General features: G+C 33.4%; 1 protein-coding gene across 3 annotated transcripts in view; it reads left to right on the top strand.

Moving 5' to 3' along the window:
* Positions 1-18,463, top strand: part of Uvrag (UV radiation resistance associated) — a 327,505-nt gene that overhangs the window by 150,479 nt on the left and 158,563 nt on the right. For all 3 annotated transcript variants that reach the window (XM_071616501.1, XM_071616500.1, XM_027942640.2), the window contains exon 7: positions 1,832-1,937. In XM_071616501.1, coding sequence (XP_071472602.1) covers positions 1,832-1,937 — 106 coding nt within the window. The remainder of the gene's footprint in view (positions 1-1,831; positions 1,938-18,463) is intronic.

Consider the following 18,463-nt stretch of genomic DNA (forward strand, 5'->3'; position numbering starts at 1 on the left):
TATTTTTAAAATTTTGATTTTATTTAAAAACTTTACTGATTTGCCTTGATTCCATTGTCAAAAACCAATTTTCCATATATGTGTAGCTCTATTAATACACTCTTGATTTGATTTAATTGATTTTTTTTTTTTTTTTTTTTGAGATGGGATGCTCACACTAGCCTTAAAGTCCTGGACTCAAGTGACCTTCCTGCCTCAGCCTTCCAAGTGACTGGGACTGTATATAGGCACAACTGGCCATTGATCTATTTTTTTGGTCCTTAAGCCAGTATCTTGTTATCTTGATTATGTAACTCTATAGAAAGTCTTGAAATCTGATAGATTTCAAGATTGATTTATCACTTCTAGATTCTTTGCTCTATTAGGTAAATTATGGTGTCAACTTCTTAATTTCTACAGAAACAAAGAATGTTGGGATTTTGATTAGGATTGTGAAACTGTTGGTCTCTTGACAAAAACTGACATTTTAACAATATTCAATCTTCCAGTCTGTATACATGATATATTTTTCCATTTATTTAGCTCTTCTTTAATATATGTTAGCAGTGTTTTATAACTTCAGGGTCAGATCTTACACATCTTTTATTTATTTTATTTCTAAGTATTTTATATTTTTTGATGTTATTGTAAAGGTATTGTTTTAAATTTTGTATCCCAATAGTTTGTGGCTAACATAGAAGTGTAATTGATTTATTTTTATATTGACCTTGTATACTCTGATGTTACTAAAATTCACTTGTTTGTTCTAGTACATTGTTTTGTACCTTCCTAAGAATTTTCCACATGTCAGTTGTGACCTATGAAATATATAAACCATATTTAAAGATAGACCAAAAAGCAAAAGTCCTAGAAACTACAAGGAAAAAGAAAAACAGCTCTTCATTTTTTTTTCCAATGTTCTTTGAGGACTTCTGTCCCAAGAATAAAGTTGCTATTACCAGGCGCAGTGACACATGCCTGGAATCCCAGCAACTTCAACATGGGAGCTGAGGCAGGAGGATCACAAATTGAAAGCCAGTCTCAACAACTTAGCAAAGCCCTAAGTAACTCAGTAAGACTCTGTCTATAAATAAAATATTTTAAAAAGGGCTGTGGATGTGGCTCAGTGCTTAAGCACCCCTGGATTCAACCAGTACAAAATAAATAAATAAATAGATAAATAAGATTTAAAAAAAAAAAAAAAACCTGTTTCAGAGTACAAGCTACATTTATTTATTTATTTTGGGGGTTGGCACTGGGAATTGAACCCAGGAATGCTATACCATTGAGCTTTATTTCCAGACCTTTTTTGTTTATTTGTTTTATTTGACACAGGGTCTGGATACATTGCTCAGGCTGTCCTTGAATTTTTGATCCTCCTGCCTTGCCTCCTGAGTAGCTGGAATTATAGGCATGCATCACCTTGTCCAGCTGATTTAAGCTTCTTAACTGGAATGATTGTGAATTCTTTTTATCCTTATGGGTACCTATAAGTAATAGCCTTGATAGCAGTGGTACTCAGTTGGTAGAATTTAGCAATCCACTTTATTTCTTTGGACCTCAGTTTCTACATGTGCAGAGTGACAGGATTTGACTGGATTATTCCTGCGGGCTCTTCTTGTGAGACCTTCATTCTGTCTCTTAATATATCAGAAGCAAGCAAGCAGGTACAGAAAGGGTATTTTAGAGCATTATTATTTTAGAATTTATTGTACCCCCTATATTTTCATTATAGATACGAATTATGGGTCCATTATTAATTCTATTTATCCTAGAAATATTATCATATCTGTGGCTTTGTGTTGAGTTTATAATTAACTCACTTAAACTTTTCTGCAACTTGTATTTCTAGGCTTCATAGAGCCCAGTGTGCAATTAAGCAGACTCAGGTAACTGTTCAGAAAATTGGAAAGGAAATTGAAGAAAAACTAAGACTCACATCTACAAGCAATGAGCTGGTAGGTTTTTATATATTTACTTATTTAAATTTATTGTTTTCTTAAGTGTATTATCATATTCTTCTTGAATTAATTCTTTTTTTCAAAACTATCGGTAGTTTTTTTTTTCTTAATATTGTTTCACTAAAAATGTTTGTCAGCATTTAAATGTTGGAAATAAATTTTCCTAACTGCTAATACTGTACAGAGTACCTGCTTTATTCTGTTAGATGAAATTTTAGATGACATACAATTTTAGAAAAGAACAGGCTATTTTATGAATGTTTCATAAATCTGACCTGTAAACATGAACTGTATACTGAATAAAAAATAGCTGCCAGAGAAAAAAATAAACTTTAGGGACTAATCTGCTTTTAACAGATGAATTTGAAATTTATTTGGATTAAGCATAATAGGCTAGTTTGTGTACAGTATTTTCTTTTGAGAAATACTGTTTAGTGAAGCATCTCTGTTTTGTTTTGTACTGGGATTGAACCCAGGGGCGCTTTTTTGTTATTTTATTTAGAGACAGGAGCTCCCTGAGTTGCTAAGTGCCTTGCTTAAGTTGCTGAAGCTGGCTTTGAACTCGGATCCTCAGCCTCAGCCTCCCAAGATGCTGGGATTATAGGCATGCACCACCATGACCAGTTTAGTGAAACATTTCTAAAGAAATGGAAATCCTAATATAAATTAACAGATTGAAGAAATTAGTATAATTTTGGATTGTTTTATATTCTTCCTTGTGGAGAAAAAAATCATCAATTTTTAAATTTATTTTAATAATTTTTATTGTGTGTTGTAATTAAACATAATAGTGTGATTTGTTATGTGTTTGCACCTGCGTGCAATATGATTTGGTCAAAAACTCATTTTTGGAATGAAGAATCTTTATAAGCAGAATAGTAGGCATGATTAATAAATTGAACTTTTTATAAAATGAAGCCACATGATCATGATACTTAAAGTTCAAATCTTCAAGTTAAATCTTAGATAAAATTAAGTATTTGCTTGCTTGAACTATCACAGATAGATAACATCTTCCATTTATTTGTACCACTTAGCTGAGAACCTTTACATCCCTAAATAAAAGCAAAAAAGTTTCCCAAGATGATAATATAAGAATTATAGAAAAATAACGATGCATATAATATATACAAACTTCTGTCTTATGGAATTTGAAATTAATGTATTAGTTCAAACTGTATAAAATTACTGTTTTTGACCTATAAATAGCAATTTCTTGTTGTTCAACCTAATATGTAAAATAGTTCTGTACTTGGCACATATCAGCCACAAAAATATGTTTGCTAAAATAATTATAGTAGTAATTCTTTTATGCATGTGACTTTTCTTGTTTATGAAAAATCTTCCATTGAAGAGACATTGTTAAACCACCTTTTGTTGTAACTTAGTGCCAATAAAGGTCCAAATTCCAGACCATAAATATATTGGAGGGGGAGGAAAAAATAACTGTTTTAATCCTTTATGTTGAGTACAAAAATGCTGCATTTTTAGAACCTTTGTCTGGGGAGAAATCGCTAGGTTTTATTTTTCTTATTTTCCTCTCCCAAGGCAAGATTGGGAAATTACTTGTTTCATTAAGTGACAACATATGCTTTGTCTCAGTATGGAAAAATGTATGTTTAATCCTGTTTTTCTAAAATATAAGTGTTGACACACAAGAGTAAGGGGATAGAATGCATGAGTTTAAAGAGGTCAGGTTCAGAGGTTCACTGTGTGTTTTCGTGCTGCCTAGTCAATGTAGAAGAAAATCATTGGATGTTTGAACTGAAAGTGAACCCAGAAATCTTCTAGTTCTCTAATAACCCCATTGAAAATCTTGCTCCAGTACATATGTCTCCTTTCCTGCTTAAATTTTTTTCCATAGTATTTATTGACACTTGTGTTAATCAGCTCTCTGTCACAGTGACAGAATACTGGAGGTAAAGGAAGAAAGATTTATATTGACCCAACAGTTTCACAGGTTTCTGTCCATGGTCAGCCCCATTCACTCTGGTTCCATGGCAAGGCAGAACATCATGGCGGAGAGTGCAGAGCTGTCACTTCATGGCAGCCAGGAAGCAAAGAGAGAGTGTGGAAGGGGCTGGGATCTCAATATCCCCTTTAAAGGTATACCCCCAATGACCTAATTTCCTTCCACTGAGACCCACCTCCTAAAAGTTCCACCACCTCCCAGTGGTATCACATGTAGGTAACCAAGCCTTCAACTCATTTAGGGGACATTTAAAATCTAAGCCATAATACCTTTTAATATGATATATATTTTATTTATTTTTTTTCTGTCTCTCTAAATTCTGTGAAAGGAAGGATTTCTCTCTCTTTCTCACACATTGCTGTATTTCCATTATTTAGAAAGTGACACCTAGGGTAATAATGTCTGATTCATTTTAAGGTCCTTCCTAGACAGTGGTACTGTACTCCCTCCCCTCCTTTCATTCCCTTCTACATAGTCCAAATACCTCTATTCTTCCCTGGCAACTGCCCCACCCCCAAATTATGAATTAGTATCCTCATAAAATCAGAGAAAACATTCAGCCTTTGGTTTTTTGGGATTGACTTATTTTGCTTAACATGATATTCTTCAGTTCCATTCATTTACGTATGATGATCAAAATGCATTCTACTGTCCATTTATTTATTTGTTTGTCCTGTGTAACTAATTAGAACAAACAAACAAATAAATAAATACTTTTTTTTTTTTAAATGTGACACATAGTGGGTAATCAGGAAATTACTCATTGAATTTAAGAAAGAATCTAGCACAATGCCATTATCATCTTCTTGTTCTCTTCCACCTACCTCTTCCTTGTCTCAAGTAAATTATTATTCATCTGAAATAAATTGGATTACTTTATAATAGCAGTTTTAATTAGTGCATTACATATAATAGTGGTGTTCTTTTTAACATATTCATACATGCATGAAATGTATTTTGCTCCATTTCAACCTTCAGTACTTCTCCCTTCCTTTGTTCCTCTTTCTCTATACTACTGAAGACCATTTCTTAATTCCTTTTAAGTAATTAAATCTGTTATGAGAAATTGTTTGTACCTGATGATTTTCAAAGATTTGATTATCTTGTCATATTAATCAACGCCCAACATTTTTTCACACTTAACTATATTAATTATAAAATTTCTACCATTGTCTTACATTTCTACTTACATGTTTTAGATTTCATCAGATAACCCTTCTGGACAAAATTGTGTGCTTCTTCTATTTTCTTCTGATATTATGGTGAAGTACATTGGTTGATTTTTGAATGTTAACCCAAATTTGCCTTCCTGGGGAAAGGCCTTTTGCATTTGATAAATTGTTCTATTCATGAACAATACTGGATTTCATTTTTTTAAAAACACTTTGAAGAACTTTGTATATATATTGATGAAGATTGATCTGCTTTGCTTTCTTGTAATCTTCTTGTCTAGTGTTGTTGTCAGAGTAGTGTTGGCCTAACTCACTGGAAAATTTTTCCTCCTATTTTCTGTAAGAAGGTATAGAATTGGAATTATTTCTTCAGTGTTTGACAGGAGTTTGCCATTGCAACTAGCTAAGTCTGGAGGTTTATTTGTGTCAAGGTATTGAACTAGAAATTCACCTTCTTTGAGAATTATGGGTTTATAAACGATCTACTTCTTAAGTGCCTTGGTAAGTTTGTGTCTTTCAGGGATTTGTTTGTTCCATTTAGGAGGTCAGTCTTTTTAATTTTAGTCATTCTAATGGTTATGTAATGTTTCCTCATTTTCCTGCTAAATTACATTTCTATAATGACCATTTTTCATAGTATTTGGTTATTCATGTCTTCTAAGAAGTATCAGTTTAGGTATTTTTGCCCATTAAAAAAATAAACTCTTGGGCTGGGGCTGTAGCTCAGTGGTAGAGTGCTTATCTAGCATGTGTGAGGCACTGGTTTTGATCCTCAGAACCACATATAAATAAATAAATTAAACAACGGTCCACCAACAACTAAAAGATAGTTCAAAAAAATTTAGATTTACCAGAAACTTTTTATAAAGATAATTTTGACAGTTCCCATATTTCTTTTATATAGTCTTTCCCTCATGTTCTTTTTCATTGTTTTTTGCAGTACTTCAGATCAAACCCAGGGCTCTAGGTATGCTAGGCAAGTTACAAGCTACATTCCTAGCCCACCTAATATCAACAGCTTATTTAACTATGGTATGTAGTCAAAACTAAGGTATTAACATCAATGTATGATTGTTAACTATGGATTCTTATTTGTGGTTTGCTGTATTTCTACTAACATCTTTTTTCTGGGGGGTGTGGGTTGGTACCAGGGATTGAACTCAGGGGCACTTGACCACTGAGCCACATCCCCAGCCCTATTTTGTATTTTATTTAGAGACAGGGTCTCACTGAATTGCTTAGCACCTTGACCACGTTTTGAACTCGTGGTCCTCCTGTCTCAGTCTCCTGAGCAGCTGCTTTTTTTTTTTTTTAATAATTAAAAACTTTTCTGGTATGTAGAATTATTACAAAAGATAGTATAGATAGATACTTACTGTATATACTCCATATCCAGTTTCTTCTGTTGTTAACATCTTACCTTGATATATTAAATTTGTTATAATTAATGAAACTAGATTGATAACTTATCATTAACCAAAGTCCAGACCTCATTTGGAGTTCCTTAGTTTTTACCTAATGTCTATTCCAGAATCCCAATCAAGAAAGCATACTACACTTAGTAGTCATTCTTCCTTAGGCTCTCTTTATTTGTGATGATCTTGATTGTTTTGAGGGTTACCAATCAGGTGTTTTGTAAAATAGACCTTGATTAGATATATCTGGTGTTTTTCTCATGATTAGACTGATTTGCTCTAGTTTCCAGTCTAGGATACTATGTTGAGTCATCATGGTGTTCTTATCTTTGATCTATGGCAGTTTCTTAGTGTTTCCTTTTTAAAATCACATTTACTAATCACTGTGGATGTTAACCTTGACCTTTTTGTTCAAGGTAGTATTTTTCAGGGTTCACCAGGAGAAAGTTCCTTTTCCTTGGCTCTCTTGGAGGTTGGCAGGGGCAAAAAAAAAGAGAGTTCCTCTTCCATTCTATGTTTTGAAAGCAAGTTACTAAGTTTAAATATATCAGAATGTGAAGTAAGCCCCACCTCTTGGAGAGGGGATAATGTATACACATATTATGTGGAATTCTTTGTCATAAAGATTTATCCCTTCTCCCTCCTTTTATTTATTCACTCTATCAGTATGAACTCATGTGTTTTATACTTTTTGTTATAATTCAGTGCTATGTTATTTTTTTCTCAATCAACTTGTAAATTTGGCTATTAAAATATCTTTTAAGTTGACTCTTGTATACTTTTGATATGTCCCCATCTTTTTTTTTTTTTTTTTTTTAAGTACTTCCTTATTCCCTGGTGCCATATGATCTAGCTCATCATGTGTTTTTCTGTCTCAGCCCTAGAATCAGCCATTTCTACAAAGAACTATTTCACTGAGTAATGGTATAGTGTTTGTTGCTACTGGGTGTAGTTATTTATAGATCCTCTCAGTGGACAGAGTTATCTATGGATAAACATGTATCTGTTTATCTCTTTATGTATTAAAATAAACATTAGTACATACTACTGTTTTTGACTCTAATACCATAAGGTTCATTCTAGCCTTCCTACTAATTTTTCTTTTCTTTTTGGTACTGGGGATTGAACCCAGAGGGGCTCTACTGTTGAGCAACATACCCAGCCCTTTTTATTTTTATTTTGAGACAGGATCTCATTCAGTTGCCCAGCCTGGCCTTGAACATAGGATCCTCCTGCCTTGGCCTCTGAGTAGCTGGAATTATAGGTGTGTGACACCATGCCATGCTCTGTAATATCCTTTTCTAATAGTGAGAAACTTAACTCTCATTATGTTTACTTATCTGTTTGTTTGTGGTATCAAGTTAACTAGTTTAGATTTCTTTTCTCATTTTAAATTGAGATTTTTACCTTCTTATTTTGGGCTGTAGAGTATACGTGTGCGATTATTTTAAGTTCTTTTTCTGATAGGTATGTTGGGGCATTTTTTTTTTCAGTCCATGACTTGTCTTTTGTGTTCTTAGTGGTGTTAAAGAGCAAAAATTTTTAGGGTGGATAAATCCAATAAATCCAACATTTTTTAAAATTTTTTAATAACATTTTATTTTTTATTCGTTATAAATAACCTTTGCCTAACCCAAGGTCATAAGAATTTTGTCTCATCGTCTTCTAGTAATTTTATAGTTTTGGGCTTTACATTTAGATCTGCAATCCATTTCAAGTTAATTTTTTTATACTAGATAAAGTAAAGGTAAATTTTTTTCACAACATAGATGTTCAGTTGATATAACATTTGTTGAATAGTAGTCTTTCCCCATTTATTTACCTTGACTTGGTTGTCTGATGGCTGTATATGTGTGCACCTATTTCTGTGTTCTGTAGTTTGTTCCATTGACCTATATGTTTCTTTCACCAATACCAAACTCTCTTATTATTGTAGATTTGCCACCTTAAAACCAAATAGGGAGCAGAGCCTGGTAATGTGTGCCTATAATCCCAGCAGCTCAGGAGGCTGAGGTAGGAGCATTGTGAGTTTAAAGCCAGCCTCAGCAACTTAGCAAAGCCCTAAACAACTTAGCTAGATCCTGTCTCAAAATTAAAAAAAAAAAAAAAAAAAAAAGAAGTGTTGGGAATGTGTCTCAATGGTTAAGTGCCTGTGGGTTCAATCCCTGGTACAAAAACAAAACAAAACACCAGATAGGTTAACTCCTCCAACTTTGTTCTTTTTAAAAATTCCCTTGCTTGTTGTTGTTTTAGTTGTAGGTGGATACAATACCCTTATTTTATTTTATTTTTTATGTGGTGCCAGGATGGAACCTAGTGCCTCATGCATTCTAGGCAAGTGCTCTACCACTGAGCCACAACCCCGTCCCAATCCCTGTGTTTTTTGTTTTGTTTTTCTTGGTTCCTTATATTTCCAAGTGAATTTTAGAATCAGTTTGTCAGCTTCTGCTAAAAAAGCTGCTGGGATTTTGATAAGAATTTATAAATAAAATTGTGGAGAATTGCCATCTTAGCAATATTGAGTCCTTCAGTCCATGAATATGATAGGTATCCATTTTACTTAGCTCTTTCTTTAATTTTCTCATTAATGTTTTATGCCTTTCATTATAGCGATTTTAAAGGCCTTTTGTTAAAGTTATTCCTAAGTGTTTTGTGGAGTTTTTTTGTGGGGGGGGAAGATGGGGCATTATTACAAATAGAATTGGTTTTGAATTTTTATTTTCTGTTTGTATATTACTAGTGTATAAGAATATAATTAATTTTAATTTATTAATTTTGTATCTTATAGACTTGTTATATTAATTTAGTTATAATAATTATTTTGTAGACTTCTTGGGATTTTCTATGTGAACAATAATGTCTACAAGTTTGAACTGGGCATTTTGTGTGCTTATTAGGACATCAGTTCAGTGGGGGAAAAATGATAAAAATGGGATTCCTTGCCTTGTTCCTGGTTTTATTGAGGGGAAAAAAATTCATCCTTTATTCATTAAATATAATGTTAGCAATACCCTTTATTTAGGAAGTTCCCTTTTATTTCTATTTTCTGAGAATTTTTATCATGAATGGATGTTAAAATTTGTCAGTTTTTTTTCTGGCATCTTTGAACCAATCATATGATTTTCTCTTCTCTAATGTAGTGAACTACATTAATTTAGTTTCAAGTTTTAAATGTTCCATTTCTGGAATAAGCCTGTATTGATTAAAATATATTTTCCTTTTTGTATCTTGTTGCATTTTATCTGATGATAAGGAATTTTTTTTGGCATTGTATTTATTAGGGATCTAAAGATGTGATTTGTCCAATATCTGAATTTATTTTATCTTTTTTTTTGAACCAGGGATTGAACTCAGTGCACTTTACCACTAAGCCATATCTCCAGCCCTTTTTATCATTTATTTTGAGACACTGTCTCAATAAGTTGCTTAGGGCCTTGGTAATTAGTGAGGCTGGCCTCAAACTTGCAATCCTCGGGCTCACCCTGGAATTAGAGATGAGGACCCCCATGCCCAGCCTGAATTGTTTTTATATATACATTGATTGTTTTTTCCCTAGAGAGTGGTCACATTTTCCTGCCTCTTCATATATTGGGTAATATCATATAGTATCCTGGAAATTGTGAGTGTAACTTGGTAGAATCTTTAGGTTTTATTACTTTGCTCTGAAGAGTGATATTCTTATTTTAGCAGATAGTTAACTTGGTTAAGCTTAAACTGTCATGTCTCCAATGGGCATTGGTTCAGATTCTGGTTTGTTTTTTTTAATCTTAGCCACAGGCAGCTTTCTGTTTATCTCATGCTTATGTAGTTTTGGGTTTAGAGAATTCCATTGAGTTTAAACAGAACTTGGGGTGCCCATTCCTGGGTTCCTCCATTTTGGCATTCTTGATGATCTTATTTTTTTCCCTTAGTTTATTCCATCTGGGAAGATAAGTTGGCTTTCTGTTGGAATTTGCAGCCATTTTCAGAACAAAGCCATAGAAAAGGGAAAATTTACTGTGGTGTTTGCTTACACCAAGTTTTGACCTCTCTTCAAAATAATGCCACTATTGATTAGTCTCCAGAACCCTCAAATACTAGCTTTTAGCATTTAAAACTCCTATACATTTTATTATTTTATATATATTGTGCTTTATCTCTCTAGCTAGGCCTGGGTTCCAGACCTCATATATTGCCACTGAGTCTATGAAATTAATGGAGAGGATGAAGTAATTTCTAAAGAAGTCTTTTCTCTTTCTTAGGGGTTGATAAGGTGTAAGTACAATGGAAAGATCCTAGAAATGACATGTAAAAGCAATTGTAAGCCTGGCATGGTGACTCACAACTGTTATCCCAGCAGATGGGGAGACTAAAGCAGGAGGATTGTGAGTTCAAAGCCAGCCTCAGCAAAAGCGAGGCGCTAAGCAACTCAGTGAGACCCTGTCTCCAAATAAAATACATAATAGGGCTAGGGATGTGGCTCAGTGGTGGAGTGCCCCTGGTTCCCCCAGCCCCCCGCGCTAAAAAAAGCAATTGGTAAACTTTAGGACAACTTCCATAGTTCTAGAACATTTTTTAGATTGTTAATTATTTCCAGTTTGAGGAAATATACATGAGGATAAAATATGCCTTAAGACACCAATTTTCAGCTTTTTGATCTTAAGACCCCTTTATTCTCTTCATTTGTGATAATCTCAAAATAACATGGGTTATGCTATTGATATTTATTATACTAGAAATTAAATAATTAATTACCCAATTAATTTCAAAATAACAATAATTTATTATGTTAATGTAAGAATACATTTTTATGAAAAATAAGTGTTTTTTCTAAAATGAATTGAGTTGCATAATTTTAAGTTTTGTGAATTTAACTTCATTAAAGTTCATTTCTAGTTTAATAAACTACCTGGATTCTCACATCTGCTATTGTGATATCTCAAATCTTGTAGATTCCGACACATTCTACTTTTATACTTATGAGAAAGTGAGAGTGAAAAAGGACATAACAGTATTATTATGAATATATTTGGAAACTTCATGATTCCTAGGGTCATGTTTTTAATTCCAGTATGATCTGAGATAATATTCATTTCCATTAATGGGTTATTTATAGGTTAACTGTCATTCTAAAATTAATGTTTAATATTGTCCATGATTTTCTTGCTAAAGACCCATAAATAGGAATGTGTGCTTGAAAATAAATGAACGTTTGTGATTTTCAGTTCTGATACAGTGTTGTGTAAAAAAACAGCTAAAATCCAATTAAAAATGATACACGGGAGATAAATATGTGACATTAGTCACACTTGGAATAAACACATAAATAGAACAAAGAAACCCATTAGAAGATATGGGATGTTAAGATCTTTGAGCAACTTGTCTTGAAGTATTTAAGAGGAAACTGAACCAGATCCCACATGGGAAGGGTTAATTTACTCTACTTATCAGAAATGAAAGCCAACAGTTCTGGCTTTGTATTACTTGATATATTTCTGTAAATGGGCCAGTTTCCGCACACGGACCATAACACAAACACGGTATATGCACGCCGTCCTGTATTAGCTTAGTATTTGGATTAACTTGTAATTTTAGTTCTTTGAATTGAAAACATCCTAATTTTAGTGTGTATCCTGGAATAGAGCAGGTTAACCCCCAGCCAGGCATAGTCCTCTTTTCTGAAGAGTTGCTTTTCTTTCTGCTTATTTTCTTTCTCTGCTTAGGTAGAATTCAATATGCATTTTTTGTGGAAAATTTTTGAAGAAATTGATCACTTAGCTCTTTGTGGAAAAAGGTTACTTCCTAAGACTTTATCTGTTTTTTTCTTTCCCTTCAGTGATAAAAGAAGATCCTTGGCTTCCTGATCGCTCTATATGATTGCTGAAGAAAAAGCAAATTTTGTCTTAGTTCTTTTTTCTTTCATGATAAGCAACCTCATTGACTTGTTCTCCTCAATTTTTAAAATTATAAAATACACAATCAAGTTTATGACCTCAATCATTTTTAAATGACTAGTTAAGTGGTATTAAGTACATTATAATGTTGTGCAACCAGCATCACCGTCCATCTCCAAAGCTCTTTCTGTCTTGTAAAACTTAAAACTCTATGCCCATTCTCCACTACTTCTAAGCCCTGGCAACCACCATTCTATTTTCTGTTCCTATGATTTTGACTACTCTTAGTACTTAATAAGTGGTACCATCATATAATATGTCTTTTTATAACTGGTTTATTTCACTTTGTTAATTTTCTTAAGGTTTATTCCTGTTATTGCATATTGCTGAATTTCCTTCCTTTTTAAGGCTAATATTCTATTGGAGATATATATTTAGACTTTATTACTTCGTTCTTACTTTAGTTTGGCAGGACAAAAAGTCTTTTGATTATAGTAGATCTAAATTCACAGAAAGCAGAAAACATGTCAGATTCATCTAGGAGCACATCCCTCATAAATATTCATCTAGAAGTCCCTCATAAATTTTCACTGTGTTCAGAAAATTTACTTAGGAATATTCTTTGTAAAGCCATATTTCACAGACTTTTAAGCCTAATATAATGATTGGAAATAGCTCTTGTTTTTGTGGCTTGAATGTCTTTAATGGATTATGATACCATCTGTTTAGAATCAGTATTTCAGAGGTAAAGAAGAAAGCATTTGGGGTGAGAAATGATTGCTATAACTTACTTTTAACACAAGTTCCAGAAATCATTTTCCATGCTCCTTGTTTCAACAAGACCGTAGCATAGTGCATCTTAGTTCCCAGACTTTCTCATTGTCTAGAAATCAAATCATGTTCTGACTTTTTTCATTTTAAGTTTTTCACCAGCTTATTTCAAGTCTTGGTAACTTTTTAATTTATTTATTGGATTGGGTTTTTTTTTCTATCTTAATTTTGATTAGCTATTTTATACCTCTGGAAGGAGATAAGAATTTACTAGGTGATCAGAGCTAAAATTACTGAAATAGAGTCTAAAAGAACAATATGAAGGAGCAGTGAAACAGAATTGGTTCTTTGAAAAAATAAACAAGATTGATAATAAGAGGCAAAAATGGTGCTATTACAATAGATACCACTGAAATCCAGATGATCCCCCAAATTGAACCTAGAGGATAAAAAAAAAAAATCCAACAGACCAATGACAAACAGTGAAATTAAAGCAGTAATTAGTCATCCCAACAAAGAAGCCCAGGACTGGACAGACTCACAGATGAATTTGCCAGACCTTTTAAAGAAGAGCTAACACTAGTGCCCTTCATACTATTTCAAGAAATGGAAAGGAAAGGAACACTTATAAACTCATTCTGTAAAGCCAGTGCTATGGTTTGGATAATAGGTATCCCTCTAAATCTGATGTGTGAAATAATACAAGAGTGTTTGGCAGTAAAATGATTGGGTTATCAAAGCCTTAATCCAATCAGTGAATTAGTCCCCTAATAGGAATTAACTGGGTGGTGGTAACTGTAGGCAGGCAGAGTGTGGCTGGAGGAGATAGTTCCTTGGAGACATGCTTTTTGGTGTGTGTATTTTGTCCTGGGTAAGTGGAACTCTCTCTGCTTCCTGGTGCCATGTTCCCAGCTGCTTGCCTCTGCCACACACTGTCACCATAATGTTCCGTCTCATGTCAGGCCTCAAAGAATGGAGTCATCCATCTGTATATTGAGACACCTCTGAAACTAAGTCCCAAAATAAACTTTTCCTCCTCTAAAATTGTTCATGAAATCTTTTGGTCACAGCAGTGACAAAAAACTGACTAAACCAGCCAGATAATGCCACTACTAGAAAAGAAAATTATAGACCAATATCCTTGGTGAACATAGATGCAAAAATCATCAATAAAATACTTGCAAACTGAATTCAACAACACATTAAAAAGAGCATACACTATGATGAAGTTTGTTTTATTCCAGGAATAAAAGAATGGTTCAGCATTCACAAATCAGTAAATGTAATATACCACATAAATAAAATCAAGGACAAAAATCACATGGGCATTTCAATAAATGCAGAAAAAGGCTTTGACAAAAATCAACAGTTTTTTCCCTAATAAAAAGCCCTGAACAATCTGGGGATAGATGGATTTTGCCTCAACATTTTAAAGGTTATGTATGACAAGCCCAAATCCAATATCATGAGGAAAAACTAAAAGCATTTATTCTAAAATTGGGAACAAGACAAGGATATCTACTGCCATGACTCTCATTGAATACAGTACCTGCAATTTTAGTCAGAGAAATTGGACAAGAGAAAGAAATAAAAAGGGATACAAATAGGACGGAAAGGAGTCAAATTACCCCTCTTTGCATATGATATGGTCCTGTATTTAGAAGACCCTAAAGGGTCCACCAGAAGAGTTTTAAATCTAATAGAAGTCATAATAGAGTATTATGATACAAAGTTAACATTAAAATAGCTTTTATTTATGCCATTAATGAACCTACTGAAAAAGAAAAACAATTCCATTCCTAATAACTTATTTTAAAAAAAGAAAAAAGGAATAAATCTAACCAAAGAGGTCAAAGACCTCTACAAGGAAAATTATAGAGTACTGAAAAAGAAATTGAAGAAGTCACCAGAAGATGGACTTACCATGTTCATGGATAGGCAGAATTAATATTTTAAAAAATATTTATTTTTTAATTTTAGGTGGACACAATATCTTTATTTTTTATTTTTCTGTGGTGTTGAGGATCGAACCCAGCACCCCGTGCATGCCAGGCGAGCGTGCTACCGCTTGAGCCACATCCCCAGCCCAGAATTAATAGTTAAAATAGCCATATTAGAAGCAATCCACATTCAATGCAATCCTCATGAAAATACCAATGACATTCTTCACAGAAATAGAAAAAACAAGTCTAAAACTCATATGGAAAAACAAAAGACCCAGAATAGCCAAAGCAATCCTGAGTAAAAAAACAAGGCTGGAGGCATGACAATGCCCAACTTCAAATATACTACACAGGCATTGTAACAAAAATAGCATGGACAGGCATAAAAGCAGACATATAGACTAATAGAATAGAATGAGAGACACAGACATAAGTCCATACAACTGCAGTCATCTGATTCTTGACAAAAGGTCCAAAACATATGTTGGAGACAGACAACCTCTTTAACAAATGGTTATCTGTACGTAGAAGAATGAAACTAGATCCCTATCTCTCACCCTATACAAAAACCAATTCAAAATGGATCAAATATCTGTGTATAAGATATCTGAAATATTGAAGCCTCTAGAAGAAAACATAGTGAAAACATTCAAGATATAGGCACAGGCAATGACTTCCTGAGTTCAGTTCCTATAATTCAGGAAATAATAACAGGAATTGATAAATAGAACAATATTAAACTGAAAAGCTCCTGCACAGCAAAGAAGACAATTAACAGTGTGAAGAGATAGCCTATAGAATGGGAGAAAATCTTTGCCAACTATACTTCTAGCAGATGATTAATACCTGTTAGGTTTAGATTAGGTGTCCCCCAAAGCTCATGTGTGTGACAGTGCAAGAAAGTTTAGAGGTGAAAAGATCTGATTACGAGAACCTTAACTGAATCAGTGCATTAATTCACTGATAGGGATTATCACTGTAGGTAGGGTGTGGACAGAGGAGATGGGTCATTCAGGGCATGTCTTTGGAACATATATTTTGTCTCTGGAGAATGGAGCACTCCCCGCAACCCTGCTTCCTGGTGTAATGTACCCAGCTGCTTTCCTCTACCACACACTTCTACCCCTGAGGAGTAGAGTAGGCCATCTGTAGACTGACCTTTGAAACCATGAGCCCCTAAACAAACTTTTCCTCCTTAAAATTGTTCTTGTCAGGTATTTTGGTTGCAGCAATGGAAAAGCTAACTAAAACAATACCAAATACATAAAGAACTCAAAAATCTTAACACCAAAACAACAAATAACCCATTCAATATATGAGAAAAGAACTGAAAAGAAACTGCTTCTCAAAAGAGGTTCAAATATCCAGTAATTATATGACAAATGTTCAAAGACTTCAGCCATCAGGGAAATGTGAATCAAAACTATTGAGATTCTGTCTCACCCTAGTCAGAATGGAAATCATCAAAAAGGTAAATTACAATAAATTCTTGTGAAGATACAGGGGAACAGGAACCCTTAAACATTTTGGTGGGAATGTGAGTTAGGAGAGCTACTGTGGAAATCAATACGGGGGTTCCTCCAATAAACTGAAAATAGAACTACCACATGATCCATTTAAACTACTCCTTAATATTTATCTGAAAGTGTTAAAGTCAGAATACTTTAGAGATACCTACATATCCATGCATACACAATTCACAATATCCACGTTATGGACTCAGTATAGGTGTTAGAAGAATGGATAAAGAAAACATGATACACACACACACACACACACACGACTATTATTCAGCCATAAAGATAAACAAAATATTTTTTCAGAAAAAAATGGATGGAACCGAACATCATGATGTTAAATGAAATAAGATTCAGACAAGTATCATGTTTTCTCTCCTATGTGGAAATTAGAGGAAGGGGAAAAAGGACATCAGGAATGCAGAAGGGAGACTATTGTAGAAGAAGAGGATCAGGGTAAAGGTGAAAGGGTATGGGGAGACAATGAGGAATGAAATTGATTAAATTATGTCATGCCATATGCTATATAATTAATATATACTAATGCACAATTAAATATATACTAATGCTGACATTTTACCGTGTACCTCTGTGACTCTAAAACAACAACAAAACTTTCTTTTCTGAACAAATTTTAGGTTTACAGAAAAATTGTGCAGAAAGTATAGTAAACTCCCAAATACCTTGCTCCCCACCTCAATTTATTCTACTATTAAGATCTTGTATTAGTGGTATATATTTGTTAAACTGTTAATCAATATTGATAAGTTATTATTAACTAAAGTCTAGTTTACAGTACTCTGTGTGGACACATGGTAAATGCATTGTCATGTATCCATCATTATAGTGTCATACAGAATAGTCTCACTTCCCTACAGATCCCTGGTACTCCACCTATTTATCCCTTTCTCCCTCTCCCAAACTCTACATCACCACTGATTTTTTACTTCTTCATAGTTTTGCCTTGTTTTAGACTGGTATGTAGTAGGAATTATACAGTATGTAGTATTTTCATACAGGCTTCTCTCACTTAGAGATATACATTTAAAGTTTCACTCTGTCTTTTCATAGATTGTTGACTTGTCTTTTTATTACTGAATGCCACTACATGGATACATACCAAAGTTTCTTTATCTGTTGATCTATTAAATAAAGTGCCTCTTGGTTGCTTCCAAGTTTGGCAATTATGAATAAAGTTGCCATAGATATATTTGTGTATATATACATTTTCAACTCATCTGGATTAATATATAAGTGCAACTGCTGTATCATATAGTAAGCTTATATTTACCTTTGTAAGAAACTGCCACACTATTTTCCAAAGTGACTATTTCTCATACCCGCTAGCAATGAATGAAAGTTTGTGTTGTTTCTCAGAGCATTTGGGATTATGAAGAGTTGCGAAGTTTAGTTATTCTAATAGGTTTATAGTTGTGTCTCATTGGGGTTTTAATTTGTAATTTTCTGATGACATATCACCATGTTTTCATGTTTATTTGCCATATACACATATGTGTATCTTCTTTGGTGAAGTGACTATACACATATCTCTTCCATTTTTTAATTTGGTTGTTCATTTTCTTATTGTTGAGTTTTACTTTATTTTCTTATTATTGAGTTCTTTGTATATTTTGGATACTAGTCTTTTATCAGATATGGATTTTGCCAAGATTTTTCTTCCAGTCTGTGACTTGTCTTTTCATTCTCTTACTAGTGTTTTTCCCAGAGGAGTTTTTAATTTTAATGAAGTTCAAGTTACCAATTTCTTCTTTCATGGGGCTTGATAATCTAAAGACTTACCTAGATTTTTCTCCTGTTACCTTCTAGGAGTTATTTAGTTTTTATTTCACATTTAGGTTT

This window comes from Marmota flaviventris, chromosome 9 (assembly GCF_047511675.1).
Source record: "Marmota flaviventris isolate mMarFla1 chromosome 9, mMarFla1.hap1, whole genome shotgun sequence".
Classification (NCBI taxonomy): domain Eukaryota; kingdom Metazoa; phylum Chordata; class Mammalia; order Rodentia; family Sciuridae; genus Marmota; species Marmota flaviventris.